Raw genomic sequence first — 18,671 nt, 5'->3', positions numbered from 1 at the left:
ACAGTAAAGTGTTAAAAAACCTAGAATAAGAATTATGATGTTGAATATATTTTACTTTAGTGTCACTCAGGCAGATTTTCAGCTAATTTTCATATAGCCTAGAAGCTTTGGTCTGTGTAGCAGGTCCATGTCAGAACAATTCCTGATATTACTAGATGCAACCTCTCTATTAAAAATTCCTCATTCCTTCACTATCTCTACTCTGTTCTATGCTGTTTCGTCCCCTTAATCTTAACTGGCAGTACTCCCACTTCGTTATCATGGTGAGTACCTTCTTGTTTCAGCCTGTTGACTTTCTGCTGGTACTCAGGCAACCACTTTCAATAGTATTGCCCGTCTCCTAGAAACTCTAATGTTGAATTTTCTAAAGGCAGTTTATAATGATCAAGTGCTGCTTTGAGCTTTCTACACCATTTACCTTTTATTCTGATATCTCACTTTGTCTTACTACTTTTATCAAGATTGAAGGTTATCCACATATTTCAGTATAATCATATATGTAGTATTTTTATTGGTTGCCACATTCTCATTTTGCTTTGACCAATTCAAAAGGAATATGGCTTCTTGGAAAAGGGACTGGTTTTGAATCAAAAGCTGGTTTTGCTTTATCATGTTTGGTGATTCATATTGTTTTTTTCTCTTTCTTTTCTTTTGTTAGCAAAGCATACAATCTCTTTGTCCTGTCTTCATACTGAATGGCCTTGCTATAGGTTTGCCACAGGATATTAAGTCTTTGGTTTTCTCTTACTTTTACAGCTGCTGGGGCTGCCCACCACTAGTCTCTGGGCATTGTGAGAACTCCTACCCATATACTATCTTTTAGACTTATTTTGTTTGAGTTTATTATGTCAGGATGGTATTTTATATTATGATCTATTTTTCTGGCTCTCCAAAGTAATGCTAGTTATTCAGAGCTCCTAAAATCTCAGTTTCTCTTCTGAGAGGAACTGTTCAGCTTCTCACAGAATTCCTAGGATGTGCTAACTGGACTTTGCTACTAATTCTTTTAATCTCATCCATCTTTTCCAGCAAAGTCATCATATCCTTTACATCTGCTTTAAGGTCTCCTCTTCAAGAATAATTGTGATACTGTCCATATCCCCGGTGGTATAAATCAAAATTGTTACAAATGCCAACAGCTGAATCACGAGAACATACTGTGTGGGAAAACCATTCAAAGACGTACTGTTTTCTAGCTGTTATACTTGCATTCTTATTCTACTTTCCAAACTTATGTGTAGAAGTGTCTACCTGTGGAAGAGACTTCTATGATAATTTGAGCTATTCTCTCACAGCTGGTCCAAGTAACAGGAAACCATAACTCTTCCTTATTGGGTATGTGGGAGCAGGTATGCACTAGGGATGCCCTGATTGTCTTCGGTTGACAGCAGACTGAACATGACCAAGCAGTGTGCCCACATGGCCAAGAAGGCCAGTGGCATCCTGGCTTGGATCAGAAATAATGTGGCCAGCAGGACTAGGGCAATGATTGTCCCTCTGTACTTGGCACTGGTGAAGCCTGAATCCTGTGTTTAGTTTTGGCCCCTCACTACAAGAAAGACATTGGGGTGCTGGAGCATATCCAGAGAAGGGTAACAAAGCTAGTAAAGGGTCTGGGGCAGAAGCCAGACCAGAAGCCACTTCTTATAAGAGGTGGCTTAGGGAACTGTGGTTGCTTAGCTTGGAAAAAAGGAGGCTCAGGGGAGACCTTATTGCTTTCTACAACTGTTTGACAAGAGGTTGTAGTGAGGTGGGGTTCAATCTCTTCTCCCAGGTAAGTGATAGGATGAGAGGTAATGGCCTCAAGTTGCACCAGGGAAGCTTTAGATTAGATATTAGGTAAAATTTCTTCACTGAAAAGATGGGCAATCTTTGGAACAGGCTGTCCAGGGAAGTGGTAGAAACACCATCTTGAAAGTCTTCAAAAGGCATGTCGATGTGGTGTTTGGGAATATGGTTTAGTGGTGAGCACAGCAGTTCTATGTTAATGGTTTGACTCAGTGATCTTTTCCAACTGTAACAATTCCATGCTTCTAAAACAATGATTATTGAGCTTATAGTGAAAGGTTCCTTCCCTCTAATAAATCCCTAATATTTAAATGGCCATAGTCCAGCCTCCTGTGTGTTCATGTTTGTACATAGGATCCTCTATATGTATCTGCAGCTTTCCCTTCCTAAGTATCTAACCACTGACATAACTCCTTCATTCAAATTGCTGTTGCCATAGATATAACAGTTCTCTTATTACAAAAACCTCATTAGTTTCAGTGCATGAAATCAACAGGCACTATAGTGTATGAAAAGAGATACCTTCTGTCTAACTGGTGCAGTAAAATACTCAGCAGTCCCTACCTACTTTGATACGGGAAAATTCCATGAGTCCTGATCATCCTATATACTAGAATTTGTAGGTCCAGGTTATTGAAGACAGCTCCTTCTTTGTTAATGCAGCTATATAAGCTGCCAACAGCTGTTTGATATAGATTTCTTTCTCATAATGCTTTCCTACAAAGCTTAACTTGCACGTAAGTTTTGGAAACCCAATTGCCCATGAGGCTCTGCAATAAACAAATTTGCCTCTGTCTCATATAGTTATTTTCTATGCCCTTCCTTGAAATACCCATTTCTTTAACCAGATCATCCAAACTCATCATGGAATATATCTGAAATCCAGATGTATATGGGGGAAAAAATGACCATATGGCTTGCACGAAAGAGCTGTGATGTTTCTTTGTCCACATCAGCCTATTGTAACAAACCTGCAATCAACCCTTTGGCTAACTTTCTGCAAAATCTCCACGTGCTCCTTTGGCAGCAAGTCCTGACTGGTCATTTCAAGCGGACAGGATTTTGTAACAGGCAAATATTCCCACCAACATGCTTCATAATTTGCTAGTATATCTACTTAAATAATTCATGATATAATAGAATTAACTTGCAGGAGTGACACTCCTAAGTGATGGGATTCTTATTATTGTCAGGATCTAGCAGAACAGACAAAAGACAGCGTGCTTTAAATAAGATTTTCCATGGTACATGGAAATTTCATCTGGGTGTCAGGATATCTAACTTCTGATTCTGTATTTAGGAGAGTCCTCAGGAAATCAATGGTTCTAGCCAGCATCTTTTTTTGTTTGGTTGGTTTAATTTTCTCTTTGTTAGACTTACTTGGTTTCTGTTACATGGAATGGGATGGACAGGTTTAGATGCAGTGACAACACAATTAAAGGCTGTATCATAATGCTGTGGAGAAAAAAATAAAAAGGAATTCAGTGTGCTTGCTCTTTTTTAATTTTTTCTTTGCAATGTTCACATATTTACTACACATGTTTTAGAAGTGTTTATATTCTAGCTTTTACTAGAGTTTGTATTTTTCGAACACTGTGTATACAAATAGTAAAAATAAATCAGAAGACTTTTTCACCTTGCTTTTACCTAGCCTGTTTTCCTGTTTATTCCTACTTTTAACCATCCTTATTCCATTCCAGCTGTGAAGAACAAGGCATACTATTCCACTTCCTCCTTTGCATGGGAGATTTTGCTAACTCTACAGTTGATCTTGATTAGTTTTACCAGGAGCTAAAAGCATCACAGCAAGAAAGAAAGAAAGCTGTGTTAATGATACAATATCAGTTAAGTTTGCACCGAGACTTATTCAAAAGGGAAAAAAGACAGGGTAGGGAAGGAAAGTAAGTTGCTCTTTGCACTCATCATGGGGGTAGGTAAATGTATGATTTCTACCAAACTGAGGGCAGAGAAAGTTCCCTTTGTCAGGAGGAGGCCAGTGGACAAGGGAAAACTTTGAAGCTCAGTAGTGCTGGCTTTTTGGAAGACCTTTTGAGACTTTCTCCGTTTTTTAACAAGTCATCACCTTTTCCTTGAGCCCTCTGTTACATCAGTAACTAATAAAAAACCATTAAAAATGCAACAGTCATCTTTAGGCCTTGCTTTGGCTAAAATAAAATGAGATCAATGCATTAAAAATGGAATTTTGATGTTTTACTAAGCTGTGTTTTACTGAACTGAGAAGGCCTTTACACACCAAATCTTTTACAGGAACAAGCACGATAAGGAATACAATACTGAAAAAATATTTTGAAAATGTTCAATAGATTGTGATGATAGGAATATTATGGTTGCATACATCTTAGTCTGTTACATGTTCTTAAATATGTGTTCTATTGAAAAGGGAACTATTAAAACAGTCAATGTACCTTTTTAGAGCTAGGGGAAGACATATTATGAAAGAAAATACATTATTGAACTTATGTTCTTGGGCTAATAATTTCTTTGTAGCAAAAATTAGCTAGTGCTGAAAATAACACTTGAAATTACACATTAGGTATAAGTTTAGGTGGCCAGTATGGGAAAGTTGTATTTTTCCATAAACCTTGACTCTTTTTGATCAGTTTAAGTTAGGATTTATATTTTTGTATGTATATTTGATGTTCTATATAAAGAATACATGAATGGAAAACAGGTTTTCACAGAACCATTAAACAGGATAATCCTCATCTAAGTCTCATCCACATTACCTAAACAGCATAGCATGGTTTTTTACACATAAATCTGTATACAGCAGTGTTTGTTGAAAGAAACTACTTTTTTAAGGAATTAATGTGACTTTTAAAGCATATTTTATCTTGACCAGCATTAGCCTGGAAAAAAAAAAGGAATTAGATTTCTTCATAACATTTGGAAGCAATGTTAAGGCTGTCTTTGCTTCCAAATAATTTAGAATCATTTATTTTTTTCTCCTGCTAGCAGTGCTTCTACTTTTGGTAAGTAAATACAACTTCTGTTTAATATCTCTTTGTTATTCTGGCCTCTTTATTTGTTTGCACTAGCAAAATAGTCTTGTTTTACCTGCCCATGACACCACTGATCATTTTGCAACATGTTCTAATGTTACACCTTTGAGGTTACAAAGCTGTGAGTCACTGTGTGGAGAAGAGTAGCACAGTCAACAGCACAGAGTCACATCATGTGTTGTGGCTTTTAACTGGCAATGAACTGGCCAGAGTCCCAGACAGTTCAGGGACCACAGTGCGTACAAGTAAGTATTGAGAATGTATATTCCCACAGTGAGTCATTGAAACTCCACTTCTTGCATGCCTCTTTAGATATGCCAGAAGCACTTTCCTGAATTGGTACCAAGATATTTTGCTTTCATCTGTTCTCAGGATCTGTGGTGCAGTGAATAGTGTCATGGTAAGAGCAGGGCATTTCCGACTGACATGGTATGCTTGAAGGGCAGGATCCTCTGAAGTAATAGTTCCTAGATGGTTTCTAGTGTGAATGCTTTGTTCTAGTATCCACACTGTCTAATTTCAGATTTTTCATTTTTACTTGAGAAAAAGCAATAAACAATCTTTTTGGATTAAGGAAAATTTTCTTGATTGTAGTTTTTGCTGACATAGCTTATTTGAATACTGCCAAAAGAATTATTCTGCCTTGTCTTGCTTGAGTGGCCTTTTTCCCGCAGAGGCACATAGCTTTAATTCCTATACAAATTCTTTTTGTCTAGATGTCTCTGAAATTTAGAGTAATGGAGGAAAAGGTTCACAACCTAGGAACCTGTCTAATCTGTTAACAGCCGGTCTTGAAGAATGGCATTAAATTTTATCATCTTTGTTATAAGATGATAAATACAGATCTTGGTTTGGGGAGATTTTTTGCAAAACAGTAGTAGCATGTGGTTCATTACACGGTTATTTGGGAGAACTTCTGGGAAGGACTGCTTTTTATTACAGATGGATTCTTGTAATGATTGTGTTATGAACAATAGAATTGCCCTATTTGAACGGTTACTCTCACTGCTGTACTTGTTGCAATACTTTTAAGAGACTTTAAAACTGCAACTATTCTTGAAATGGTGTTAAAAGTTTTTAACAGGTAATGGCATAAAAAAGATTTTTTTTTCCAGAAAACCTGATGAATCAGGAAGAATTTTATACTAAGGCTTCTAGAAGTAATGAGTAATTATTAAGCCACTTCTAGTGATACAGTTAATGATCAAAACAGCAATGACAGAAGTATAATGAGAACAGTGGATTAAGTATAAGGAAAGGCATTTGGTAATGTAGCATTCAGTTAATGGCATTGAAACTGCTGTTTGAAAATAAATTTAATCATAAGCATAGAATGTGGGAGTAGTACATCTAATTGATCCAGAGATGATTAAAAGGCAAAAAAGAGATTTTTGATTGATCAGACAGATGGATCACATGCTTCCTCTGCTACTGAGTTGCAGCAGAAACTTAAGGAATATCCCACTTGGTTTGTTGGGCTACTGTTTACCTTTGTCTGCCTTCATTCTTCTAGCACACACACACACACACACACACACACACACACATAGATATATATATAATTGCAGGAAGTAAGATCTGAGGGCTCTTTTTAGATAAATGATATCTGAAGCATTCTGGGTTTTGCAAGCCTCTGATGGGTGTGGATCCTGGCTTGGGTTAGGCTGAATGATTCAAATAAAATACCAACCTCCAAGAAGAAAACAATATTTTTTAAAATAGAAACTCAGTACCTGAAAATCATGGATCAGGCAGGGAAATATCACCAAGTAGTTGCTCCCTTGTTGAGGCAGCACTGGTCCGCACCAGTGTTAATATAATTTCTCATGAATATGGTATGGGGGGTATCCCAAATGGGAATCAGTTGGTCTCTATGTGTGTTCAACTGCTATACCTACACAGAAAAGTTTAGCACCCCCTTCTCATGAGCTCTGTTATACAGAGGATATTTCTTCTTCACTGTTCTATAGATCATCTTTTATTCTCATGTTAACAAGGTTGTTGCTGGGGGTCAGCTAGGTCTGGATAGAGGTAGGTTACTCTTTCTGTGTTTCCTTTTTAAAATGCTGCCTTTTTGCAATTGAACCTATTTGCTGTTCCTGTCTGTCCAAACAGACTATTTGAGACTAGCTACTAAATCAAATTGTCTATATTGGATATAGACAATGTGCTTGACTGGGTGTAGGCACTTGGTGTTCTAACCTCTGTTTTGAGAGGGAACTTTTCCCCAGGCATTTGTAGTAGAATAAGCATATTTATAGTTACGCAAGAAGGTGCTGGAATGGTCCCATTGCTTCAAAAAGCTGCCTCCTCATATGCTCACTGTTCAGAATCCCTGTGACATATCTCAAGACAGATATCTTGTTTGGCATTTTGGTGTTTGGGATTGATTTTACTATTTTTATATTTTTTTAATTGATACATACATAAAATGAGGTGTGTCAGCCATACCAGTTGTTCTGTCTGCATTTTTCAGCATGGTATCAATTTAAAAATTCTCTTCTTATTTTCTTTCCTAGCTTAGTCTCTGAAGAATAAAATTTAATTATTTCTCTTACTCCCTTTCTTCTATCCTTCAGTGTTTCTACTCTGAGCTTAGCATCTAGAATTCAGAAAACACAACCTTCAACTTTTTTCTAGTTTTGGTTATTTTATTGCTGCTCTCAATCATCTCTTAAGGAAGGGAGTTAGAAATCTCACCACACCTCTGTTTAACTACTTCTTTCTAAAAATCATAAATGTCTACTTCTCTTTCTGACTTCTTTCCACTTATGAACCCCTGCCCACCTTCTTCCCACCCAGGTATAACTGGGTGAACCTGCTCTTTCAAAAGTGAGTTTGGTCTACTTGACTGAGACAAGCAGAGAGGTAGCTGAGGTTGGGTAAAGGGTGAGCTTAAAGAGAAGCCTTTAATATGCATGCTGCTGGCTCTTCTTTTTACAGGTTTTGTCACAATCTAAAAGTTTGTCTCACTTATTTGTCGTACCTTACCTTCAGAATGAAAGCAGTTTGAGGAGAGTGACTGGAATCCTTATTTAGCTGACCTTAGGTAGCACTGCAATAATAAGGGAAACAACTTACAAGGTAATAAAGTAAATAAATGAGAAATATCTCTTATTTCTGATTTCCAAAATGAAATTATTTTACAGCAAACAGACACATAAGTGTTCATATTATTTAATTTTCTTGCTAGTACTCAGATGTTGCTCCTTGTTTTCCAGCTCTAAAAGAAGCATCTAAAGCCATATTATATTTCTGTCAGATTAAAATTATTTTTATTTTTGTCAATAAAAAATTATTTTATTTCCCACTGCCAAATGTATGATAGACCTTGCTACTGTGGTTGCCAGCCTTAGCCAGGATCCTGTCCAGGTTATGACAGTGAAAAAAGTAAAGCTGTAGTAGGAAATGTTTAGTGATAAACTGCATATACCAGATGTTGCCTCCTGAATTCACAGAAATAGAGATTGTCTTAATAAAAAGGCATTTCAGATTTTAATAAATAATTATTATAGATGCATTAAATATTTCCCTTCCTATGTCTGTCTGTGTCCTGACTCCTTACAAGCTTAACAAAGCTGTGGGTCATTGACTTTCACAGCCTAACTGTGCATAAATTAAAAAGCATTTCTCTTTACTTATGTATTATGCAAAAGTGTAAACATAAGGCTTGATATTGTTTGTCTTTCCTGTTTATTATTTCAAATTCATAATTTGTCATTGTTGTCTAATTTCTATGCTATTGTTCTGAGAAAAGATGAATGAGACAAACAAATATTTGATGAGAAATAATTTCATTTCTGTACAATATAATTTAATATTTTAGTTATTAGTTTCTATCTCATAACTTACACCTTGTGTTGTCCACTCTACTTTCATTGTGCTGTCTACAATTAGGCCCACAGAAGGTTCTTTCCCTCAATGGTTATACTAATTAATAACCTGTTAGTGTGCATGAATAGATTGCATTTTTCCTTTCACACAGGTACAGGGAAGTGTAAATTAAGTTTTCGTTAGCCAGCAAAGGAGATGTCTATGTGAGGGGAGAGTATTAAATTCCTGATTTAATTTCTGTGGTAAATACAGTTAGAAATAAAACTACAAATATTTTCCTTTTCTTAAGCAATAAATCCTGTTTGTTAAGTTATAACAGTTTTTGTGTATACCCAGCTTTTTAAACTCTACTGTAAAGGTATTGTGCTGACACTGACTAACTTAATAGTCCTAATTGTAGCTAGCTAATTATAGAAACCTCTGTGTAGGGAAACAGAACTTTTAAAAGAGTCTTTTTGATTCTAGAGTCTAATCTGAAAATTCTTTATCTGATAACTCTTCAGAACTACTTGAGTCTATCATTTCAGTGCTCAATATTGTTAAATTTGTCCATTTTTTCTTGTTTTCTCTCAGAATCCATTATTACCATGTCTTTCTCATGCCAAAAAAATTTGAGATTTCCCATTCTCCCATTCTTCTGTGGGAAGAAACTGAGACACCTGACAAGTGTGATTTGTTTGGTTTTGTTGGTTGGTTTTGTTTGTATGTTTTTCTTCTATCAAGTAACACCTTTCCTTTCAGAAAGAAAAAAGAAACAGAAAAGCAAAACCAGATAAAACAAAATACCTCATTTGAAAGATAAGAATTCAAATAAAGGACTGCAATTTGAGTTCCATAAAGCAGGTCGTGACTGGGTGCTTGACTGTTTTCAAGTCAAGTAGCTTTAACAGAGCAAACTCAGAAAACTCATCTCAGAGTTATCATGCAGGTAGGTCTCTTGCCAGGCATGGGAGATAGTGGCACTAGTTCATGGGCAGAACTCAGTGAAACATGAACTTCATCACCAGTTTGTAAGTCTTTGTAAAGTGCCTCAGCCTTTGGTTGACCAGCTTTTTATTCTCTTATATATGTCATTATATTGGAATGTAAAGTTTTGTGGTTTTTAGTAAGTCAGAAGTCAGAGACCTGAGTTGCTTTATATACCCTTATATTCCTTGCTCCCTTATTTTTGCAGTGTAAACAATGAGAGCCACTATTTTACAATAAGCCTTAATTTGCCTACAGCCCTGGGAAGTATTTTTTTGTCTGCACCACCTAGGGGTGTGTAGAATTGAATTTGCAGGTTTATTTGCAACAGTGGCAGGCTGGTGTTGATGATCAAACTTTATGATCTGGCAGTTTAACAACTTTTATTAAAAAGCCTCATCTTAAAAGATAATTTCTTGCATCTCAGGAATTCCTTTTTAAGTGGAAGAATGCATTTTATCAACCTGTTCTGTGGACAGCTTCAAGACTGATGCCTGTTTTGTCACTGGTAGCACACACCACTGTGCTGTGATTGTCTAACTTGATTCTTGTCCTATTTAACATGGTCATTATTCTGTAATATGAACTTTTTTCTTGCAGAAAAGTCATAGGGTACTTTGTAAATAAGGAGGGGGAAAAAGCAGTTTTATCCATAGCTGTTTCTTCTGCTGTCCCTTTTGTAAATCACAGCTTGACATAAAGCTACACAGTTTCAAGAAGCCTTGCTTTTAGCCTCAAAATTCTCAACTATTCAAAATACAGCTATACATGTTTGATTTAGCCCAAGTAGATTCAAGATCTCATTAAGAGAAACTTTTACCTCATATAAACTTTTCATTGTGTCCACTGTGAAAAGTTGTTGATTAAACTCAGTAACTCATGATATTCTGCTGACATCTGCCATTAAAAAAAAAAAAAAAAAAAAAAAGAAAAAGGAAAGACATCATTTCTCATTTTGGCTGGGAGAAAACTCTCTGTGAAAATGTCAGTCAGTGACCCAATCCTTGTTCTTTTGTAATTGAAAAAATTATTGGTTTTCTGAAACTGGGCTAAATATAGGGCTTTAACCTACTTACTGTATCTCAGTGTGACCTCTGAAAATGGTCTGGACATGGGCTGAGGAGGCTGAGGGAAGTGCACAGAAAACAGGGGGATTGTATGCTGCCCAACCCTTTGTCTTCATGTGGAGCCCTGTCTGCCCTTTTACCCACACAGTGATCTCAAAATTATTGGATATCTTTAGGGGGAGCGAGTATCCCACTTTTTTTTTTTTTTTTTTTTTTTTTTTTTTTTATTCTGACTATTAGGGCAACTTTCTTATTGAAGAGGCAATTGCAGAGGCAATTTTAGACTATTTCAAGACTAGGAAAAAAAATCCCAAGTCTTACAGTTCTTTTGTAAGTGGAATAATTGTGATTTGCTTCCAACTTTTTCCATTAAGTTCAGAAAATATTTGGACTATTTTAGAGTTGTTTCAGGCAAGAGTAGGATACACCAAACTAAGCATACTTTCAAAAAGAAATGGGTTAAGAATCCATCGTGCTGCATGGATTCACATGGTAGATTTTATACTGCATGATCTTTGCAGTAACATTCCAGTAAAGATGATTCCAGTCTCAGGGCTCTGACAGGAACTCTAGCTCTTTCTCTTTTAAGCAGTTGTAAATAATTAAGCACTTTTTGTTATGCTCTAGGTAGTTCAATAATCTTTGTTGCTCAACTGTTTAAGATTGCTAGTGTGTGTCTTTTATTGAGTCACAGAAGGTATCAGTCTTGGATTTTTGCCCTTTTAACTTCAATAATACCATTGTTCTGGGATTATTACATGACAGTATGAAGAGGAAGAAGTTTAAGCTATCTTTGGAAACATAGACCTTGCAAGCTTGTCTGACTTGGATTTTCAGGCTCTTAACTCCCCTCACTACTTCTAGACTGAAAGCAAACAAACCCTGAAAGGAGAAAACTATTTTCTACTGCAACTTCCAAAGAACAAAATATATTTTATGAAGTGTAAAGTGAAAAAATATATCCTACATTTGGTACCTTTGTTTTTTCCATTTAGCTTCAATGTTTGTCAAAAGTTCTCTCTTTTTAAAATTTTTACATTTTAATCCAGATGCCTTATCTACCAGGACAATTATTGTTTCTGATTAAGCTGTGAACAAAATGTTTATACCCACCACAAGTTTTGATATTATGAGAGTTACTAACAGAAGGTTTTCACCATTTTAAGAAATCTTCTAGAAAAATGAGTAGTATAATTTTCTTACATAATCAAGGCCAAAGTCTGCACTTCCTCTATTCAGATTCCAGATCCTTTAGGACTTTATTTGACATAAACTTAGTCAGCAAAATTTCAGTCAGTACTTTAATAGATCATGCAGAAAGGCAGATCAAAATGACATTTCAGTAGGTCTAAAAGTTTATACTTGTTTTGATGCATCAGTAAATAGATAAATAGAAATAGGTAGTCGGAGTCATATGCTTTTGAATGAAATAATACATTTACATTTCCCTTATTGTGTGTCTACAATTTCAAAAGGCTTAAAAATGCCTTCCTGTTAAAAAAGGTATTCTTGTACTAGTTATTAACTCCATAGACCAAATGACAGCACATGCACATATCTGAATTTTGTATGATGGTTCCATGTAGTATAATGTTACAATTTTTGAAAATTGTGTGCAATTTGAAGTGTTTTGAAGAAGTTGGCGTGTAGTGCCTGAAGAATCAACCTCTGCAAATTCAGTATGAGTTGCATCATACTGAACACCAGCACACAGCTATTCTGCTATTCCTTCATCAAGCCTGTGATGTATTCTTCACTGTTTTCCCTCTTGTTATTTCCATGTAAGATCTTACCAAAATGGGATCTGCCCATTTTACCTGTCCAGAATGAAAGGTCTGATACTTTCACGGTACTTCACCTCCCAGCTGCATATGTTGTTCCACAGAAGCACATGCCTCATAAAAGAGCTCTTTAGTTTCTCTGGAATATTAAACTGTTTTCCATATTTTTTGAGACCTTGCATTGAATTAACATAGTTACTGCTGAAGCACACCTAACTCTGCTTGCCAAAAGTATCCAGTGCGTACAGATTAAGAATGTTAATCTGCTAATACTTGAAGCATTGACTGAATCAATTTTAGCATTAGTATTAAGACAAAGTACTGGAATGCAGTTTTTGCTTGTGGAAATAGATCCAACAGCTGTCAGTCTGGCATTTTCTGCATGTCCATCTATATTCTAAAAATATTATGAATGTGTACTCAAAAATATTTGTCTGGTAAATATCTGAGAATAGTTTGCTTTTTAAATGAATGCTGCTATAGCTTTTATCTTGGTTAAGATTCAATTTTAGATATATTTCCTGGGAATAGAGAAGCTCTTTGCAATTCATAGTGGTATAAGCCAAAACTGACAAACCGTATGTAAAGTAAGATGTTCCTAATTTGTCCAGAACTAGAGAATGCTGTGAGGACTTTGGCAACTAGGAGTAGATATTTATAAGTCATCAGGCAGAATGCTTGTGCTGAATAATAAATTATACATTTACTTAAATCTGTAGTTGACAGAGTTCTTTCATTGTTGCTGCCTTACTATTTTGAGTAGTTTATTAATGTGTGCAAGCAGCTCTTAGACAGAATAATAAATTTTTTGTAACTGACAACTGTAGGGTAGATTAAAGCCCTACCTGTCGGAACCCAGAAAGTCTCTTGGACACTCTTGGATGTTCTGGGCCCAGGTCAGAAGCATTTGAGACCCTGACATGCAGCCAGAGACCCCTGTGGCTTTGAAACTGATCCGTGGAACAATTTACCAACCTTGCAAGAAGAACAAGAAATCACAAAAGTTTAGATATTATAGTAGAAGTAGTCACAAAGCGAAAGGAAGAATTTTTGAGTGCTGTACAGGGGAGTTTAGGCCTTGTACAGAGGGGTCTGAGTTTTGTACATGGGGGTCAGAAGTTCTAAGATGGAGGGATGTGGGCATGCCCTGTCCTCCTTCTTTGTCCTTCCTAACCTCCATGTTCTTGGTGATGTTGGCATTCACAGACTGGTTTAGAGTAGAAAGTCACTGTTCAATATAGGTAATGGGCACTGGGGAAAAACCATAAACATTTAACATGTAATGTATGATATAAAAGAGGGCACCAGCCCCCTGGGAGTCGGAGTGTGCCCTTGCCTGGCTGCTGAATGGACCGCAGCAGCTCAGGGAGAAATCTTTTAGATAACATACAATAAACTACCTTGAGAACGGACGACTGAAGACTACTGAGTCTTTCTTTGGAGGCACGGGTTGGAGGAGAGACTTTTCCACCTTTCCAGGTCACCCCAATAAGGGAGTGAGCCCAGACACCTACCCTATGGAAAAGTGGCCAGACTACTTTCCCAGCTTGTACGAGATATGAGGATCTATACCTGACCCATATGTTAAGGTCATTCTTTTAAAATTATTTGAAGTAAGGCCTCCCACCATTGTTGAAATTACTTGAAATGATGAAGGGAACCCGGGTCCAACTGAGTGTAGAGGGAAGCTTGAGAGAAAGACCAGTGTCAGATTTGTAGATAAAGTTCTCTGCTTTTATTATAAAAAATAAATACAGAAAATAGACCAGACTTCTTTGGGGTTGAATAATACATTGCAAAACAAAATTATTAATTACAAGAAAAAGTAGTTTCCAGTTAATTAAAATATTCAGAAAAAATTAAGAGTTTGGTTAGAAATGTGATTGATAAGTCAGTGCAGCAGACCTTATTTTTCCAGATTAGAATTGAGAGACTGAACAAAGAACTTTTTCATTTTAAGCAACAACAGAAAAACTTAGTGTTAGTTTTGACAGCACTTTAGCTTCATTTTTTGATGAGTTTGTATTTAATATGATCATACTTTCTGCTAAAAATTTCTACCCCTTTGTCCTGTGGCATTAATCAAAAATCCAAATATAATTAGATTTTTAGAATCATAGAATCATTATGGTTGCAGAAGACCATCAAGATCTATAAAGTCCAATCTTTGAACAATCACCACCAATCAACCTCCAATGTATTGCTGTACCTAGGGAAGGGAATGCAAAACTCCTTTGGTGACTTCATGGCATGTAAAGCAAATCCATGCCATGCCTTTCTCTGCCTTTCTCCTTGCCACAGGTTTGTACCCTTACTCACCATGGCAAAGCACTGAGATTTCTTCCTCCTAAGTTCAGATCCCAGTGAAAATGCACCACTCTGGTGGGGTTGTCAGCTAGATCAGAAGCCTTACACAGCTTTACTTGCAGTCTGGTGCTTTGGAGCAGAATGAGAACATGTACCCAAAGGCAGGAGAGAGGCCAAGGTACAGCCCCCAGGATAGAAATCACTTTAAGTTGCCATAAACATGGAAGCATCTAACCTGTGAGTCTGTTTCCCACATGTGTGACTTCAGACCGCCCACAACCTGTTGATTCTCTCCTGGCTGAGTTACCCCTGCCTGAGTGTGGGAGCCGGGGAACCAGCTCTGCTCACATACTCATCCCTGTGATGGCACAGGGAACCAGCTTTACTCATCCTCCCGTTCTCTTGCCTGGCTGTCTAACTCAGCCTCACTGTGTTTTCTTCCAAGTAAAGTCAGATAGACGGTGGATGTGGATACACCTAAAGGATAAAGTAGCTATTGTCTCAGTGTATCAAATTGCATCTCTGTAAAAGTGAAACAAGTTCATGTAAATGAAATGCATAAATAATACTTAAGTTGGAGATATTTCAGTCCCTAGAGAAGAACAGAAATATTACAGTTTATTCCTACTCACAGTAATGCTAATGACAAGTTTTTTGTTCATGTCAGCTGAGTATGTTCAAGATCCCTGGGAAGGTTAGGACTCTGAAATAAGCAAGGAAATGTACCAGTGGAAACTTTGTGGATACATGAGAGAAAAAGGACAATAAATATGCAAAACAAAACCAAGAGTTCACGAGTTTTTGACTGAGAGATGTGTGAATGTGAGAGCATATGATTAATTTGCAAAACTATTGGATCACGGAGCAGGGAAGTCATTACTCCATGGGTTTTGATGAACCATAGCTGGTACTTAAGAAAGTAGGCAAAGAAATATTCTAAGTTTAGAGAAGAAGTGTTCAAAATTAGGGAAAGTTCGTGGAATTTTTCATGTAAGAAAAATTACATAATCAATGATGATTGATGGGATGTCTTTGTTAGTCCCAAATTTGCTACCTGTGCACTGCACTACATAACAGTGCAAATCAGCTGTTATGGCAATAGCCACAAGGAGATACTGTTATGAAGAATACTTCATTACCAATTGACATTTTAACTAGTTTGGACCTGATCCACTAATGGTTTCAAATGAATAACATACCTCACTTTCTAATGTAAATTAAAAAAAAAAAAAAAAAAGTCTAACCCCCTGCTCAGTTTCTGCTTTATTCACTTGTACCAGAGATCCAAAGGCTAGGAAGGGGAAGAGCCTGTAGCAGGCTAGTGTGTACTGTTTCGAGGAATGGGTTTCCGCTCTGACTCGTTGATCTCAAAGGTCTTTTCCAATGTAGATGATTCTCTGATTCAGTCTTTAAATTAACGTTTCGCCGTTTTTTAATGAAGTGAAAAGAATTGGTAGATCTAGGTGATCTGCTTATCAGGACCTACCCAAAGAACTTCTCTCAGAGGCCGATGGGGCATGTGGGATCCCAGCCTTGTCTCGGCTCCCACAGTGGGGGATCTGAATCCTGGTTCGCGTTCCTGCTTAAGTTCCCTGACCTCTGGAGGGGCTGTGGGTCTGGTGGGCTGTCACTACCACATCAGGGAGCGGCAGGAGGTGCCTTCCAGATGCCCTGAAGGCCCGGAGAAGCGGATCCCGCCTTCTCCTGGCTGCCACGGTGCGATGCGGGATGCGGTGCGGTGCCCAGCGCAGTACGGGGTGCATTGCGGTGTGTGGTGCGGTGCGGTGCCCAGCGCAGTACGGGGTGCATTGCGGTGTGTGGTGTGGTGCGGTGCCCAGCGCAGTACGGGGTGCATTGCAGTGTGCGGTGCGGTGCCCAGCGCAGTACGGGGTGCATTGCGGTGTGTGGTGCGGTGCCCAGCGCAGTACGGGGTGCATTGCGGTGTGTGGTGCGGTGCCCAGCGCAGTACGGGGTGCATTGCGGTGTGCGGTGTGGTGCGGTGTCCAGCGCAGTACGGGGTGCATTGCGGTGTGTGGTGCAGTGTCCAGCGCAGTACGGGGTGCATTGCGGTGCCGGTGCGGTGTCCAGCGCAGTACGGGTGCACTGTGGTGTGCGGTGCGGTGCGGTGCGGGATGGGCTGGCGCCCCGGGCCCGGCTCCACTAGGTGGCAGGATGCCGAAGGGCTCCGCGCTGCTGTCCTGGAGCCTGGGCGGATTTAGCCCTGCCTCTACATATTGTCTGAGGACATGATAAAATGCGGACAGTTTCCTGGTGTCCTGCCTGCCCCGCGTTTCTTACTGGTTTTGTCATTAATAAAGCAGAATAGGGAAGGATTCGAGGGAGGTCTGAGACACAAAGGAGCCCGGTGCGGTGACAGGGTAAGAGGGCACTTGCTGGCTCGGCGAACTACGAGAAGGAATTGCCAAGGCAGAGAGAAATTCTTTATGAAAGCACAGCGGGGTGTAGCGAGAAACGTTGAAATAAAAAGTGTCTGCAAAGTCTGCAAAAAGTAACAGCTGGTTAAATTGTAGCGCAAGCTATAAGTCCGTGGAAATGTACGTTCGCTTCTCTACAGAGCCAGTTTAGAGGGCAGCGTCTTCTTGATTAAGAAAACATGGTCTTTTCCATTCGTCTTTTTTTAAGTTACAGAAATGAAAGGGCATTGGAGTGTATAAATATCAAAATAAAGCAGCAAGTAAAATAAAATCCTGTACAGAATTAAATCATATGTTCTTTTTTCTTGCTTCTTGTCATCTTTGTGTCTCTCAAATATGATTTCTTCTGTGCGCCATTAAAGCAGTGATTTTGTTTGTATGTCACACATACAAAGCTTCAGAAATAGCCTTAGTGTTAGATCTGGGTGTCTGAGCTAAACTTACTAAAGATACAGCTTCAGTTCCCATTCGTCTCGGTTCAGGTGCGGGCCTGACAGAGAACTTGAAAAACTGAAGCAAGTGTATTTTAAAGTGGGTATGATCGCGCTTGCCCCGCACCCTTTCCTGGGCTGACCGCTCGCCCTCTGCCTTAAGCCCGTGTGCCGCTGCGGTCGCCCCCGGGACCGCGCACAGGCGTAGGGGCGCTGGACGGGGGCTTCTGGCCGCGGGTACCCACCAAGGCCAAACGCCGGCCTCGGGTCCCGCGGGTCTCGGTGGGTTGCAAGCAGGCGCCCTGAGTACTGGGACGGGATCTGCGGTGAGGAGCTGCGCGCTCGGGAGGGCGAGGGGGTGTCCACGCTCCGACGGGGCTGTCCTCGCTGCGCTGTCCCCGCTGCCCTGGACAGAGGGCAGAAGGTCCATCTGGAGGGGTGGCTTCCCCACCTCGGTACTTGGTCAGAAGAGGGGTTTAGTGCTGGGGAGAGGCTGAGGACCCGGGGTGGTGTGGCTCGGGAAGCTGAGTCGGCAGGTGGAGGTAACGGGCTGGGCGAGAGCCGTCGGGGCGCCGGGGAGGAGAGGGTGCGGGGGGAGCGGCGGGGCGCGCCCGGTGCGCGGTGCCGGGCGCGGCGGGGAGACGGGGGAGGAGCGGCGGCGGCAGCGCACGGGCTGGGGCCCCAGCCCGCCCGCCTTTGAACCGGGGCAAAGCAGAGGCGGGGAGAGGGGCCGGGGCAGGAGGCGGACGGTGACATCAGAGCGGCCGGGCGGATAAGGTGGGAGAGCCGCAGGAGCGGAGTGGGCGAGCGAGGCGTCAGCGATTAGCGGCTGCCTCCGGTTCCCCGCTCACCGCATCTCACCGCACCTCACCTCACCATGCAGAGGTCTCCCCTGGAGAAGGCGAACATCTTCTCCAAACTTTTCTTCAGGTGGGAGCCCCGGTGCGGCGGGACGCGGGCGGGCGGGGGCAGCGGGCCGGGCTGGGCAGCGGCGGGCGGGGAGCTCAGCGGGGGCTCCGCGCCCCCCGCCCAGCCCGCT

At 39.9% G+C, this 18,671-nt stretch overlaps 1 protein-coding gene across 3 annotated transcripts in view; it reads left to right on the top strand.

The window, feature by feature from the left end:
- Positions 1-17,058: 17,058 nt before the first annotated feature.
- The window catches only part of CFTR (CF transmembrane conductance regulator), an 86,883-nt gene continuing 85,270 nt past the window's right edge, over positions 17,059-18,671 (top strand). The window contains exon 1 of one of the 3 annotated variants that reach the window (XM_068189902.1): positions 17,059-17,144. Coding sequence is in view for 1 of the 3 variants with exons in the window: in XM_068189899.1 (XP_068046000.1) it covers positions 18,510-18,562 (53 nt within the window). In the remaining 2 variants the exon portion in view is untranslated. Of the gene's footprint in view, positions 17,145-18,058; positions 18,175-18,393; positions 18,563-18,671 lie in introns of those variants that run through there. The other 2 variants (XM_068189900.1, XM_068189899.1) reach the window with 2 other exon arrangements.

The sequence above is a fragment of the Anomalospiza imberbis genome, chromosome 5 (genome assembly GCF_031753505.1).
Source record: "Anomalospiza imberbis isolate Cuckoo-Finch-1a 21T00152 chromosome 5, ASM3175350v1, whole genome shotgun sequence".
NCBI classification, from domain to species: Eukaryota; Metazoa; Chordata; class Aves; order Passeriformes; family Viduidae; genus Anomalospiza; species Anomalospiza imberbis.
Note: the sequence above shows the minus strand (reverse complement) of the source record. Positions and strands in the feature narration are given on the sequence as shown.